The sequence below is a fragment of the Lithobates pipiens genome, unplaced genomic scaffold (assembly GCF_037356315.1).
Source record: "Lithobates pipiens isolate NorthernLeopardFrog02 unplaced genomic scaffold, aLitPip1_a1.2 Scaffold_35, whole genome shotgun sequence".
In the NCBI taxonomy this organism is placed as follows: Eukaryota; Metazoa; Chordata; class Amphibia; order Anura; family Ranidae; genus Lithobates; species Lithobates pipiens.
In genome coordinates this window covers 2,584,904-2,598,550 of record NW_027507811.1, presented here as the reverse complement: position 1 = coordinate 2,598,550, position 13,647 = coordinate 2,584,904, and the positions used below count along the sequence as shown (strand labels likewise).

The 13,647-nt window shown below is 49.3% G+C and overlaps 4 protein-coding genes across 6 annotated transcripts in view; 2 read left to right on the top strand and 2 right to left on the bottom strand.

The window, feature by feature from the left end:
- The window catches only part of LOC143956045 (uncharacterized), a 296,417-nt gene that overhangs the window by 165,325 nt on the left and 117,445 nt on the right, over positions 1 to 13,647 (top strand). The gene's annotated exons all lie outside the window — the stretch shown is intronic.
- LOC143955742 (uncharacterized) overlaps positions 1 to 13,647 on the top strand; it is a 273,000-nt gene that overhangs the window by 164,501 nt on the left and 94,852 nt on the right. The window lies entirely within an intron of this gene.
- The window catches only part of LOC143955332 (uncharacterized), a 58,153-nt gene that overhangs the window by 38,389 nt on the left and 6,117 nt on the right, over positions 1 to 13,647 (bottom strand).
- LOC143955937 (uncharacterized) lies at positions 3,168 to 7,778 on the bottom strand. 3 transcript variants are annotated; one of them, XM_077466064.1, is made up of 4 exons: positions 6,425 to 7,052; positions 4,573 to 5,131; positions 4,287 to 4,493; positions 3,168 to 4,161 (listed from the first exon to the last, which is right to left on the bottom strand). In XM_077466064.1, exons 3-4 carry the CDS (start codon positions 4,419 to 4,421, stop codon positions 3,958 to 3,960), a joined length of 339 nt encoding a protein of 112 aa, XP_077322190.1. In that variant the 5' UTR covers positions 4,422 to 4,493; positions 4,573 to 5,131; positions 6,425 to 7,052; the 3' UTR covers positions 3,168 to 3,957. The 3 variants fall into 3 exon arrangements, with proteins under 3 accessions (XP_077322190.1, XP_077322189.1, XP_077322188.1); XM_077466063.1 differs by lacking the exons at positions 3,168 to 4,161; positions 4,287 to 4,493 and adding an exon at positions 7,598 to 7,778 and having other exon boundaries at positions 4,578 to 5,131; positions 6,425 to 6,539; XM_077466062.1 differs by lacking the exons at positions 3,168 to 4,161; positions 4,287 to 4,493 and adding an exon at positions 7,061 to 7,591 and having other exon boundaries at positions 4,578 to 5,131; positions 6,425 to 6,539.

The window sequence follows — 13,647 nt, the reverse complement described above, 5'->3', positions numbered from 1 at the left end:
CTGTCTACTCGGACCTGACCTCCTTCCCCCTCCTTGTTTTGGGCTTTCCTGTCCCTCCTCTAGAGTACTGGTGTTGGTGATGTTACTTGCCATATATCTCTGAATCCCCCCGGGGCTGGATACTGGCGGGGCATTTTTTCCTGCTTTTGCCTTCCCCCTCATTCTTTCTTCCTGCCTTTCTTTCCAAGATTCCCGGTTTATTTCTACTACCTCCCACCTTTCTAAACCCTGAACGGCCCTTCAGAGGGACTCGTGTAGACCCCTGAGGGGTAAACCTTCCCGGGATCCACCCGAATCCCCTTTTCCAGTGCATGCAAAAAAAAAAAAATGTCAATAAAGACCTTCTACATATGCATCAAACAAGATCAAGAAAAGAGAGGGTGGTACCCTCATAGGCAGTCAGACTGTAAAGAAAACAAAGGCAAATATCTCCTGAAGGGGTCAGGGGGGTAAAGTAAGTCGTCTTTTCTCGAGTATATTGGGGTACCCGGGTCTTCCAAAATTTCATCAATTGCCGGCCGTATCCTCTCCAACCCCTTTCTCGTTTCCCCTCTCCTAGGCTAGAGATTATTTATTGTCTCTGCCCCCCTTGCCTCTGCCTTTGGCTCAATAGGTAAGGTAGTGTCCTTCTGTAACGTAGGGACGATTCCTTCCCAGGTCTCCACTTTGATCTCAATACTTCTTGGAAGGGGCACAGATATTCAAATACTCTTCCATAGCGGAATTGTTGGGGTTAAAAAAAAAAAGGCGGGGGAGGGGATGAGAAGAAAGAGAAAAAAAGAGAAAAAAAAAAAAGGGGAAGAGGCTCCAAGTCCAGATCAAGCAATCCGATGAGAGAAGGACTCTCCAATCCAAAAAGGGCCCCAACAGAGTACAGACACACTTTTCCCTGTAGTTGCCTGTAGTTGCCTGTAGTTGCCGCAGTCCCTCTCTCTTTCGTCTTTCAGTTTTATGAGGGTTCCCTTATTCTTGGATTTAAGTCCAATCGGGGTGTAATTTGGGGCTTTCTAGGTGCGTGAGCAGCGGCCGATATACGCTGGTGCACTCCCGGGCCGACCTATGTATTTTCAGGGCTTGCTGCAGTCTTTTACTTTATTACTTGTTACTTGCAGTGTCTAGACCGTGTTGGCTTGTGGGGGGAGGTGATGTGCTGATTATGATAATACCCTCCAAACAACCTGTGAGGTAGATAGGAACTTTTCCCTTCTTATTAGCCGACTTAAACCAGTCACATTAACTATTGTCCATCAGCGTCCCAGGTCTCTATCTCTGTAACAGTCCTCTATTTGTTCACAGCCTTTCACAGAACAATTTGATCATTTCATGCACCTAGTCATTCTCCCCTTCCCCATCAGGTACCTTTCCTTGCAGTGTCGTCCTCTACAGCTTGGGTCCACTGACTCCTGGCTCCGCTCCGCCGCTCTCCTATTCCCTCAGCGGGACACCCTTACAAGCATTAATCTTCGCGGGTTGAGAGCTGCCGTGCAGTATTTCCGCCGTTCTCCTGTCCGCTGGTTCCTGAGACGCTCACTCCTTCAGCGGTCTGTCCACCTGACTGCTCCACCTTCTCCGCCCCCCTCCGCCACGCGGGGTCGCTGTTACTGGCTTACGCAGAGTATGCTATTCCTGGGTCAGTGAAGCGTCTCGGCCTCGGTCTCGATCTCGCTGACGGCTACGCTCTCCACGCTCGTCGCCGCTCGTCATGGGGCTACGCTATTCGGCGGGGATCTTGGAGGTCAACTTGGAGGATGTTATCACATTATCAACATGTAAAAGTCTGTGCTCCAATCACATCATCAGATATAAAATGTCCAGCTGGTAGGAAATGGGTGTAACAAAATAGAATACATATTATGTGTATATATAGCAGTGGGTGGAGGGGAGAGAGCAGAAGTCAGGAATAAGTAATGTACAACATAGAGTATATAGTGCAGGGCAGAGGAGGACGCCTAAGGCCTCACACTCACAGGGGCCTCGCAGCTACTTAATTTGCTTGTGCTCAATCGCTGATGTTGACGCCGGTGGTTCTGCCTACCCCCGCTGGGACTCTGTGGCCCAGGGGCTGACTGACAAATCGGGTACTGCCCGAGGAATAGCGGCCCCAGCACGGAGCGGCTGCATCCCTGTCCGGTGGCAGCAGGTGAGGGGAGAGGGACAGTAGAAGCCTCTAGGTGACGGCAGCGGCCGGATGACAGCACCCGGCTCCAGGTGCCATCTCTACAAGGTGTGTGTGCGGGCGGCATGTCCATGTTGGAGCCGCAGCTGGGCTGCTCCTTCAGCCTGCGCCACTCACCCGACCTCTCCGCACCTGCCTCCAGCTGAGCTACCTCGTGACTGAAGATGAAGGAGCTCCGCCTCCAAATCTCCTGATGTCGCCTGGCCAACCAGAGAGAACGTGAGTGCCCGTGCAGCCTCCCTGTGTGCCTGGATAGGAGGAGCAGTGGGTGCCTGCATATAGAGGAATTGATTTTTCTATATTTCTCCTGCAGTGGCTGAATGTCTGCAGGAGGGAGAGGAGAAGTGAGCATTCAGTGGCTGCAGGAGGAATATAGAAAGATCAATTCCTCTATATGCAGGCCTCCCATCTAACTTCTTCTGGGCCCCCATGCTCTCCGCCCCATCCTTGTGATCCCTGGCTCCACCCCTTGTTCTCTGGCCCCTCCTTGTGCTCCCTGGCTCTGCCCCCTGCTCTCCAGCCCCTCCCTGGCTCTGCCCCCATGCTCTCCGGCCCCTCCTTGTGCCCCCTGGCTCCTCCCCCAGTGCTCTCCACCTCCCTGCTCTCCAGCTCCTCCTGCTTTCCACTCCAATTCTTTCTGATTCCCCTCCTCTCAAGCTCCCCCCCCAGCGCTCTCCAGCCCCCACCCCTCCTATGCTCTCCACCTTCCCCAGTGCTTTCGGCCTCTACTCCCCCCCCAGTGCTCTCATAGACTGGAACATGGAACACAGGAGGGTCAGGGCTAGGGATCTCTCTCACCCCCCTTTCTCACCTCCTCCTATCTCTCTCTCCCACTCCTCCCTCTCACCCCTCTCTCTTTATGTCACCCTCCTCCCTCATCTCTTTCTCTCTCGCACCACCCCTCTCTTCAATAACCCTTCTCTCTCTCCCTCACCCCCTCTCTTTCTCACCTCCCTCCTCTATGTCACCCCCAGTCTCTCTCACACCCACTCACCCCTTCCCACCACTCACTCTCTCTCTCTCTCTCCCTCCTCCCTCTATCTATGCACTGTGCTGGGATCCCCCACTCATCTTCCTCCCAAGGCATGGGAAATTCTTAGAGGGGTGGGTTGCCACCTTGCTGGGTCCCAGATGTTATTTTGGCTGCATATGTCTGATGGGTGAGGCCTGGAAGTGGTGCTGATGAACTGTGTGCTATATCCGTGCATCTTTCTGCAGCCATTTTTATTACTTGAAATTTTTTTCCCATTATGGCCATGAGTGGGGCCTCATGTGTAAGTTTCGCCTAAAGCCTAGAGCCGCCTCTGGTGCAGGGGTCAGGACTCATAATATTGATGATCAGTAATCAGTGGAAGATTAAATGTTTACGTGAGACAAGTTTCAGAGGTCCCACACCGCTCCTCCCATCTCCTGAGACTGCACTCAGTGACTTGGGTCTGAGACTATACAGACATATCCCTCCACCCGGCACAGCCAGCAAATAACAGAGCAAGTAACCCCGGGGGGGATTCTTCTGTCAGAGATCTTGCTAGACCCGGGCATGGGGCAGAAGACCCAAGGTACATACCCCAGATGCCTAGATCTAGTACCGCCTATGGTGAAATTCAATATTTTCTTCCAGCTGATCCCCAGAATCTCCATAAATCCAGTCTAGATCCATAAATTGTGTTGGCAGCACAGAGAAGGAAGATTATCGGAGAGAAATCCAGGAATACAGGACGGGGAACACAGCTCAGGAAAGTGACCAGGGGATTACAGGCTGATATCACCCAGCCCCCGCCCTACTCTGGACCAATCAGTGAGCAGTATGGGTGGAGGAATGGATTTAGTGTTAATGACCCACCTGTGCTGATCTCTGTAGGAGTGTCCTCCTCTATAAATGTCCCCGTTATTCCATCCTCCTCCATAGACTGCTGATCATCCCTCACATACCTCTCTTCTTCTTCTGATTTCACCTCAACTTTTATATCTATCAGATCTTCACCCTAAACCAAGAAAATGAGAGAAAATATCATCTGTAAAATATAAGCGTGAATATTATAACAACACAAAAAGAAACTTCACACATCATCTTTATGAGTCCATGTTCTAGATGTTCCATCCTACCAACCTTGTAACAGTGGGGGATGGTGTGACCTTCCTGTGTGGAATCCCGGGAATACAGAGGACGGGGACATCTCTCTGGTGGGTTCCTGGTATTTGGTGGCTCCATCATATCCTTGTGTCCTTCTGAAAACTCCTCCATCACTCCATACTCCTCATCTTCTTCTATAAACTCTTTCTTAACAATAATATTATAATCCCTGAGGTTTCCACTCTGAATATATAATAAAACATTCATTGTAACAAACATGCTGTGTATAAATCACAACTACCAATAATTGTTCCTCATCTACCTGATGATGGTGGGGGATGGTGTGACCTTCCTGTGTGGAATCCCGGGAATACAGAGGACGGGGACATCTCTCTGGTGGGTTCCCATTACTGGATCCATCTGTAGGAAACACACACACTGACTGAATACATTGTTTCTATGTGTTTATCAGATGATGGGGGATGGGTGGAGCCTCCGTACTGCTCTCTCCTTTACAATAAAGTCTCCTCTTACCCGGTGATGTGAGGGGCGGCTGATTGTCCATCATGACGTCCTTGTAGAGATCCTTGTGTCCTTCTAAATACTCCCACTCCTCCATGGAGAAATAGACAGTGACATCCTGACACCTTATAGGAACCTGACACACACAATGATACAGTCACCATCCAGACACATCCCTTGTCTGTTACTGGATAATGTCCCAGAATTCCCAGAATCCTCCTCACCTCTCCTGTCAGCAGCTCCATCATCTTCTTGGTGACTTCTAGAATCTTCTCCATGTTGTGTCTCTCAGGTTTTAGGGAGTCACATGGAGGCACTGTGATGGTCATATGATCACCGGACTTCACAAGAGGAAATCTCTGTATTGGGGAACCAATAGGAACATCATGTTAGAATCCCAGAATCCTCCTCTCCTCTCCGGTCAGGTCTGTGTTTTATTAATAGAGATAAGAGTGATGTCATGTGACCTCCCAGAATCCTCCTCACCTCTCCGGTCAGGTCTGTGTTTTATTAATAGAGATAAGAGTGATGTCATGTGACCTCCCAGAATCCTCCTCACCTCTCCGGTCAGGTCTGTGTTTTATTAATAGGGATAAGAGTGATGTCATGTGACCTCCCAGAATCCTCCTCACCTCTCCGGTCAGGTCTGTGTTTTATTATTAGAGATAAGAGTGATGTCATGTGACCTCCCAGAATTCTCCTCACCTCTCCGGTCAGGTCTGTTTTATTAATAGAGATAAGAGTGATGTCATGTGACCTCCCAGAATCCTCCTCACCTCTCCGGTCAGGTCTGTGTTTTATTAATAGAGATAAGAGTGATGTCATGTGACCTCCCAGAATCCTCCTCACCTCTCCGGTCAGGTCTGTGTTTTATTAATAGAGATAAGAGTGATGTCATGTGACCTCCCAGAATCCTCCTCACCTCTCCGGTCAGGTCTGTGTTTTATTAATAGGGATAAGAGTGATGTCATGTGACCTCCCAGAATCCTCCTCACCTCTCCGGTCAGGTCTGTGTTTTATTATTAGAGATAAGAGTGATGTCATGTGACCTCCCAGAATCCTCCTCACCTCTCCGGTCAGGTCTGTGTTTTATTAATAGAGATAAGAGTGATGTCATGTGACCTCCCAGAATCCTCCTCACCTCTCCGGTCAGGTCTGTGTTTTATTAATAGGGATAAGAGTGATGTCATGTGACCTCCCAGAATCCTCCTCACCTCTCCGGTCAGGTCTGTGTTTTATTATTAGAGATAAGAGTGATGTCATGTGACCTCCCAGAATCCTCCTCACCTCTCTGGTCAGGTCTGTGTTTTATTAATAGAGATAAGAGTGATGTCATGTGACCTCCCAGAATCCTCCTCACCTCTCCGGTCAGGTCTGTGTTTTATTAATAGGGATAAGAGTGATGTCATGTGACCTCCCAGAATCCTCCTCACCTCTCCGGTCAGGTCTGTGTTTTATTAATAGGGATAAGAGTGATGTCATGTGACCTCCCAGAATCCTCCTCACCTCTCCGGTCAGGTCTGTGTTTTATTATTAGAGATAAGAGTGATGTCATGTGACCTCCCAGAATCCTCCTCACCTCTCCGGTCAGGTCTGTGTTTTATTAATAGAGATAAGAGTGATGTCATGTGACCTCCCAGAATCCTCCTCACCTCTCCGGTCAGCAGGTAGATGATCTCCAGGGTGAGGTTTAGTATCTTCTCAGTCATGTGACTCCGGTCCTCCTCCATCCTCAGTGATGTGGTCATGTGATCTCTGCGGGTTTCTCTGTAGATGGATAGCGGAGAATTATCGGTTGTATTGGTTGGTTGTACAATATTCAGATGGGGATATAAGGGGTTAATAGGTGGGCTGCACAAATGTAAATTGGAACAAGTTATTTGGGTTAGCCAGGGGTCAATTTATAAATAAAATTTACACTATTAATCACAATAATGGAGAGATGGGAGGACAGCTGAATCGTAGGGGATTAGAGGAGAGTGCTGACAAGCCGGGGAGCAAACTTAAATAACCGTGTTTTTCCTGGTTCCCTACACTGAAACAACCATGTAACCTTTGGAGTTGAGTTGCCTCCGCTATGTAAGGGTCAAATGCTCATTTAGATTTCAATCATTTTTCATTTCCCCGGAGCTGGGCTTTAAAAAAAAATAAAAAAAATTTCATACACGGTAAAATCTGTGTGTATCATCATCTACTGGAGATAAAAGACGTCACAGTGACTATGGAGGAAGAGGACGGACATGACGGGGGGGGTTACTGGGTGTATATAGAAAAGAAGATCTTATTACCTCCTCTGCTGGCGATTCCAGCGATGTCTCCTCTCTACTTCCCCCAACTCACCTCTCACCCGGAACTTCCTGTCTGTACCTGACATCACTTCCTGTCTTCCATAGAGACTTCCTGTCTGGGTAAGAGTGACATCACCACCTTGTGGAGCTCAGAGGAACTGCAGCCATGAGAAACGTCTCATAGTGTGAGCACGGCCTTGTGCTGTGTGTGTATGTACTGTATATCATTATAGATGTGGTCTTCTCCACTCCCACCAAGGGGGGAGTGAAGTAATAAAGATACAATAAATATTATTGTACCTATATATATTCATTTGTCTAATCCCTATAGTTAGTTAGTCTATTAAACCTCTGACCACGATATTAATGATATCACTATAATACAAGGTTAGTTATGACACCAAACACACGATTTATAAATAATAAAGTCTTATTTCCCAAGGAAATAAGAAAACGCTAACAAAGTATTAAAAGATATTACAATGCTTACAAACAGAACATAATATAAGAATATACTTATCACATCCTGTAGCATACACTCTTTAGCTGGTCCCTAGATGTTGAAAGAGAGGGCCAGAGCCATAAGGCTTAGGCCCAAGCCATGATCCAAAGGGAAAGGGGAAGAGAGAGAGAGAGAGAGAACCAATGTGGCTCAGGCAAAGGCCGGCATCGGAAGAGAGAGAGCTCTTTGTTTACATCTCATCCAAACCCCCCCCCCCCCCCCATTGCCAGCCCCACTCAGTCTTGGACGAATCAGAGTGTTCACAGGACAGTCTTCCTGAATAGATTATATTACTGGCTGTCTTGCAGTAATTGGCCTCTGGGGGGCAGTGTTTGTCCATGAATCATCTCTATTAGCCCTGGGCTGTCTTAGCTAGCTATTATTCTCTTTGAAACCTGTAATCACACATATCACAGCAGGTGGGCTTGAGCCAAGCCATAGTTATTCTGATATGCTACAAAGCTTTGATGTGTTTCATTCCAACTTAGGCCAACTGGCTGTATCAACAAGGAAATGAAATACCAGAAGTATGATATTAAACCATGTTGCTATCCAACAGGGAGAGAAAAATATTACTACCTAGTCCAATCTGCAGGGGCAGGCCCAGAGGTAGTTCATGCCATGGCAGGTGGAGCCAGGAATGGTGGTGTGCAATAATGGCATAAAGCCCCTGTCCGCCCTTAGACAGGGAATGTTGACACATGTACCATGCCTGGCACATGTCCTCAATTTGGTGGTGCAGCATTTTCAGTAATCAAAGGTAAAGGTGGTCACATGTGTACCTGAAGAGTTATACCAAAATGTTATTATGTTATCATTTTTTGTGATGGCCACCTCCTGGGCCTCCCCCCTAGACCAAACAGAAAAGGGATAGGCAGCATGGTCGTCATGAAGTGGGCGGAATCTTGTCCTCAGGGGTTGGAGCTTTCTTGCAGTGGGAGGTGTATATTCAGGTATTCTTCCCGGCCAATTCGACTGAGGTGGCTGTGGTCAACAAAACTTGGAATGGACCATCATATCTGGGTTCAAGAGAATGTTTTCTCACAAATTTCTTTACCAGCCCCCAATCTCCAGGCAGTAGTTGGTGTGTTCCTGTACCTAATTCAGGATCTGGAATGGAAGAAAACACCTGGACATGCATTTGGGTTAATTCTTGTGATAATGCGGTCACATAATTAGTCAACACAACATCAGATTGCAACTGTAACTGTTGGGGAAAGTGACAGCCAAGTCTGGGGGCTGAACCAAACAATTTCATAAAGGGGATAGGGCATGTTTCCCCCGGGGTGTGTGTCTGACACTGAACAGTACAATGGGCCAACTGTCTGGCTGACTCATGTTAGTCTTTTGGGCCATCTTTAACATCCTGTTTTTTAATGTCCCTTTCATCCTTTTTACCTTTCCGCTACTTTGAGGGTGGTAAGGGGTGTGTAGAGCCAACTGAACCCCCAGTGCTGCCCTAATATTTTGCAAGGGTTGCTGTGAAGGCTGGGCCTGATCGCTCTCTATCACCTCTGGGACCTCAAATCTACATACTATCTCACTCAGTAGTTCCTTAGCTGTGGTCCTGGCAGTCATGTCCACCTCCTCTAGGGCGTATTCGAATCTGTCACTCCTTTGGCATTTGGGAGTGATCAATTTGTATCCCCTGGAAGGGGTATAGAGCTTTTGCCAGGTGTTTCTTCTGTGCCTTTTCTGTACATTCTGGGTTACATTTGTTGCAGATAGTGCATGATCTGCAGAAGTTGTTGGTCAATGGAGTAACATAGTACTTGATAAGAGAGTTCATCAGAGTCTTTGTCAAGTGGGCAGCTCCATTTCCCCATTGCACCATAGCTGGGTACATACTCCTGGGTAGACAAGGCTTCTTGTTGCACTCAAATCGTCCATCTCTGAGAGTTCCTCCTCTCCGTTTCCAGCTTTCCTTCTCATCCGGACTTGCTGCTTCCTGTAATTATTTCAGATAAACTCTGTCCACTGGGAGAGTCTGTAGGATAAGCACGGAGTGGTCTTCTTCTACCACCCTGCTGTCCACTTCCCGTGGACCACTGGCTGTCTGTTTGGCAGCTGAATCGGCTAGATTGCCTCGAGCTTCCTTCGAGTTGAGTTTGTTGTGTTCTTTTACTTTTAGAATAGTCACTTGGGTTGGGAGAAGCAGGGCGTCCATCAAGTCCTTGATGACTGAGCTATGTTTCACAGGTGTTCCTTCAGACGTCAGGAACCCTCTGTCCTTCCAGATAACACCAAAATCATGGGCAACGCTGAAAGCATATCTTGAGTCCGTATGAATGTTGGCTCTTTTTCCCTCTGCCAATTTACATGCTGTAATAAGTGCTTGCAGCTCTGCCACCTGTGCAGACATCAGTTTGGAGAACCGAGTTTTCAGTGGTGACCTGGATCCTGCAGGGGTATTTCACTCACGGTGGGGAGATGCGTGGTTTCCAGCCGCATTAGTTTGATGCAGTCATGGGGTGACAAGTCAACACTGGACTCCTCCTCCTTTCCCCCCTCGAGAAGTGAAAGAAGGGTGGTAGTTTTCAGTGTTTGACAACGTAATAGAATAATGCTGTCTAGAAGGTAGGTACACAGGAGTCTCAAGTGTCTGGCAGTGGACAGATGTTTTGGCTGGATGTTGGTGGAGTATGGGAGCAATGTCATGGGGAGCAAGCAGAACGAGGCAGAGTCCGAGGACCAAGCCCAAAGTTTTGTCAAACAAGGCTTGTGCAGCAAAGACAGCTCGCAAACACGATGGGCCTCCTCTTGCTATCGCATCCAGCCGACAGGAATAATATTCTATAGGGCGTAGGCAGATGCCGTGTGATTGGATGAGTAAACCTGTAGCATGTTCCAGATGTTCGGATACAAAGGGCTTGAACGTTTTGTCGTAGTCTGGGAGCCCTAGCGCCAGAGATGGTGTGCTTGAAGGCCTCAAAGTTGGATATTGCTTCAGGAGACATCTGAAAGGGGTCTGATTTCAGAGCTTCATACAAAGGTTGCATCAGTAGGGAGAGTTCTGGAACCCATGCTCTGCAATAGGAAATTAGTCCAAGGAAGGAATGAAGGGGCTTCTGGCCTTGTGGCAGTGGGATGTCGGAGATTGCTTTGACCCTGTCTTCAGTGAGGTGTCTTGTCCCATGAGACAAGACAGTGTCCAAGAAAAATGACAGATGTTGAGCACCACTGCAATTTGGGCTTTGCAGCCCTGTTTGGCAAGATAGCATAACTGGCTTTCTGAGGTGACTTCAACAGTGGGTAAGTCAGCTGCACAGTGGAGAAGGATATCAGCATATTGGAGGAGAATCACTTCCAGGTGATCCTCTTGATATGTGTTAAGGATGATAGCCATAGCTTTTGAAAACTAGCTTGGAGAGTTCTGTGCCCCTTTTGGCATAACTGTCTAGGTATGTTGCTGTTTTTTGATGGGTGAACGCAAAAGGTACCAGCAGGAGGGGTGAGGGTGGACACTGAAGAGAGCGTTTGCATGGTCCACCACTGTGAGGTACTTTGCAGTCAGGGACACCCCCGCAAGTAGCTTGTTCTCTTTTAGCGGGTATCAGGGCTCCATTTGACACGAGGGCCTTGACATGCTTAAAAATAGCTGCAGATTTAGCTAACTTTAGGGGGGGGGGGTATTGTGGTTTCCGGGGCAATGATGCGCCCTCTTTGAACTTGACTGAAACTGGTGGCACCTTTAAGTGACAGTTGTCTTCCAGTCCTGTGGATCATAGGCACGCAGGGATTCTGTCAAGTACTTCCTGCGGTATTGAACTTGGAGTTATTGCTCCATGAAGTGTCATCAGGAGAGGCAGAGAATACAAAGCAGATGAGTCTTCTAAAGATAGGGGAGCAAGCCTTTTCTGATATCCTCTTTAAGCCCTGAGACAAAAGCAGCCGATAACGTGTGTGTGTGCGCCTTTCCATAGTGGGAGAAGCCCAGATCATCAAAGGCCTTTATGAGTCTAGCATGATACTTCTCCGCAGACTCGCCTTTATCTTGGGTTGTGATAGACTGATCTGCCAATTTCTCCTTTGCCCAGTCACGAAGTTGTGCACAGAACTCCACGCCTGTGGTGTAGGAAGTGGCACTTGTCAGGCAGACATCATAGTAGGGCCGCCTGCATGACTGGCTAAAAGACATGTCCTTCTTTAATTTGGCATAGGCTGATCAAGTCTCTTGTATCCGCACTATCCTGCGGTAGAAGGGCATTGGCTGTTTCTCTGCGTCAGGCAGACATGTCACTAAGGCCGCTGCTTGTGATGGGGTAAAAGCGACATACATCACTGGTGCCCCTTCTGGTAACCGAGACTGGTGTTGGGGCGGGGGCTGAGAATGGGCACTGTTTCTTATGGTTGCCAGCATATGTTTGAGATCCTCTCGGAACTGTGAGTCCGGAGCCGGATTGGGGGTTAAATCAGCAGGTGGCCTTGCTGCCTGTTGTTGGCCTTCCCACTCGGACGCTTCTTCATCATTAACATATCCCGCCTGTGAAGGTAGTGCTTCCGTATTGGGGAAGACAGGTTTGTGGTAGGAACCATCCTGGTTTAAAACAGGAAGAACTGGGTACAGGCCATGGCTGGGCCTACTGGGTGTACCAAGATGGCCGCCGGCAAAAAGTGCACTGGGCTGTGCAGAAAGCGAAGGCCTGGGTGCACTAAGATGGCTGCCGGGTGGAGTTGTCACAGTGGGTTGTGCTTGGGCTGGAGTGGTGAGAAGGGAGTGGGTGTTAGGGTTGTGACACTCACCGGGAAGCCGCTGACTGTGAGCCCCCCCAGACCCTCCAAGTGAGTGAGCTGAGCACTGTCTGTAGCTAACCAGACCCTGACCCCCCTCTCTGCCCTCCTTCCTCTCTCTCCCCCCTCTGTCTCCCTGTCCCCCCTCTCTCTCTCCCCTCCCTCTCTCTCCCTGCCCCCCCTCTGTCTCCCTGTCCCCCTCTCTATCCCTGCCCCCTATCTCTCCCTGTCCCCCCTCTGTCTCCCCCTCTCTCCCTGTCCCCCTCTCTATCCCTGCCCCCTATCTCTCCCTGTCCCCCCTCTGTCTCCCCCTCTCTCCCTGTCCCCCTCTCTATCCCTGCCCCCTATCTCTCCCTGTCCCCCTTCTGTCTCCCTGTCCCCACTCTCTCTCCCCCCTCTCTATCCCTTTTCCCCCCTCTGTCTCCCTGTCCCCCCTCTGTCTCCCTGTCCCCACTCTCTCTCCCCCCTCTCTCTGCTTGCCCTCGCGCCCGCGATGTCGGCACCCGAAGCCGATCTCTAGATCGACACTCGGGTGCTGCCGCCGCTATCTTGGGTATGGGATTTAGGAAATGGAGCCTTTCGGCTTCATTTCCCGGTTCCCTACTGCGCATGCGCGAGGCGCGCGGCGCGCGGCGCAATCAGGACGGTCCCCGCTGCCTCTGGGATCTGTGTGTTTCCCAGCAGGCAGCGGGGCACTTGCGCAAAGGGGCGGGCACTTGCGGAAAGGGGCGTAATCTACGCCCCCTTTCCGCAGACAGCTATCCCGGAAGTGGGTGCAGTTACCTGGATTATCCAGGTAACTGCACCCCCCTCCCCCCTGAAAGGTGCCAATCGTGGCGCCGGAGGGGGGGGGGATTCCGATGAGCGGAGGTCCATTTTAGGGTGGACCTCCGCTTTAACTATTTCAACATCTTCTCTCCTCTTCACATTATCACATGCTAGCATTCCCTTCTCTCTCTCAGCGGACGGCTTCAGAGGAGAATACAAACAACTAATGGGTTAATACTCCTCTGACTGCTGTCTTATCAAAGAATTCCTAGGGTGGGGGCTCACATCCCTGCCAGCTATCCTGTCTCCTTGCAGGCTCCTGGCTGTTCTATCTCTTAGAGGGTCTGCCCAAACCCCCGTTTTACTGGGTAATGTACGTTTAATCTCAAAACTAGCACGTCAGGGGTGGTGGGGAGCAGTGGCTTATGGCTAGAGGTCGACCGATATTTGCCGTTTTTTAATTAATCGGCATCGGCCGATTGAGCTGATAAAAAGGCCGATTTAGAACTACAGGACTTGGAAATTACTTCTGTAATAGAAGTCAATGCAAGTTGCCTGAGTCTTCATAGAAGAGACTTGTTTCCTC

Coding starts and splice junctions, on each gene's coding strand:
- LOC143955937 (XM_077466062.1), bottom strand. CDS start 7,146: ATGTCAGGTACAGACAGGAAGTTCCGGGTGAGAGGTGAGTTGGGGGAA. Junction 6,540..7,060: donor TGGAATCGCCAGCAGAGGAG/GTAATAAGATCT, acceptor ATCCATCTACAG/AGAAACCCGCAGAGATCACA. Junction 5,132..6,424: donor TCTACCTGCTGACCGGAGAG/GTGAGGAGGATT, acceptor TCCCCAATACAG/AGATTTCCTCTTGTGAAGTC.